Below are 241 nucleotides of genomic sequence, written 5' to 3'. Positions count from 1 at the left end.
CATGCCTGTCAGATTTGGGTTAACACCAAATATGGTAAAAATATAAAACTCCTTTTTTTTTTTCTTCAGGATGATGAATTTGTGGTGTTCCCAGACATCAGGCCGGCAGCTCCCCACCACTACCTGATTGTCCCAAGGCACCACTACATTGATGTCAAGAACCTCTCGGCAGACCACATTCCCATGGGTAAGGGCTCTCTGTCATAAAATGAGTATATATGTTATCTATCTAAATTATGCA

At 41.5% G+C, this 241-nt stretch overlaps 1 protein-coding gene across 1 annotated transcript in view; it reads left to right on the top strand.

Moving 5' to 3' along the window:
* LOC119591436 (histidine triad nucleotide-binding protein 3-like) overlaps nucleotides 1-241 on the top strand; it is a gene marked incomplete in the record, with an annotated part of 8,374 nt that overhangs the window by 4,368 nt on the left and 3,765 nt on the right. The window contains 1 exon segment of the mRNA XM_037940177.1: nucleotides 70-187. Coding sequence (XP_037796105.1) covers nucleotides 70-187 — 118 coding nt within the window.

Source organism: Penaeus monodon, chromosome 28, assembly GCF_015228065.2.
Source record: "Penaeus monodon isolate SGIC_2016 chromosome 28, NSTDA_Pmon_1, whole genome shotgun sequence".
Taxonomy (NCBI): domain Eukaryota; kingdom Metazoa; phylum Arthropoda; class Malacostraca; order Decapoda; family Penaeidae; genus Penaeus; species Penaeus monodon.
Note: the sequence above shows the minus strand (reverse complement) of the source record. Positions and strands in the feature narration are given on the sequence as shown.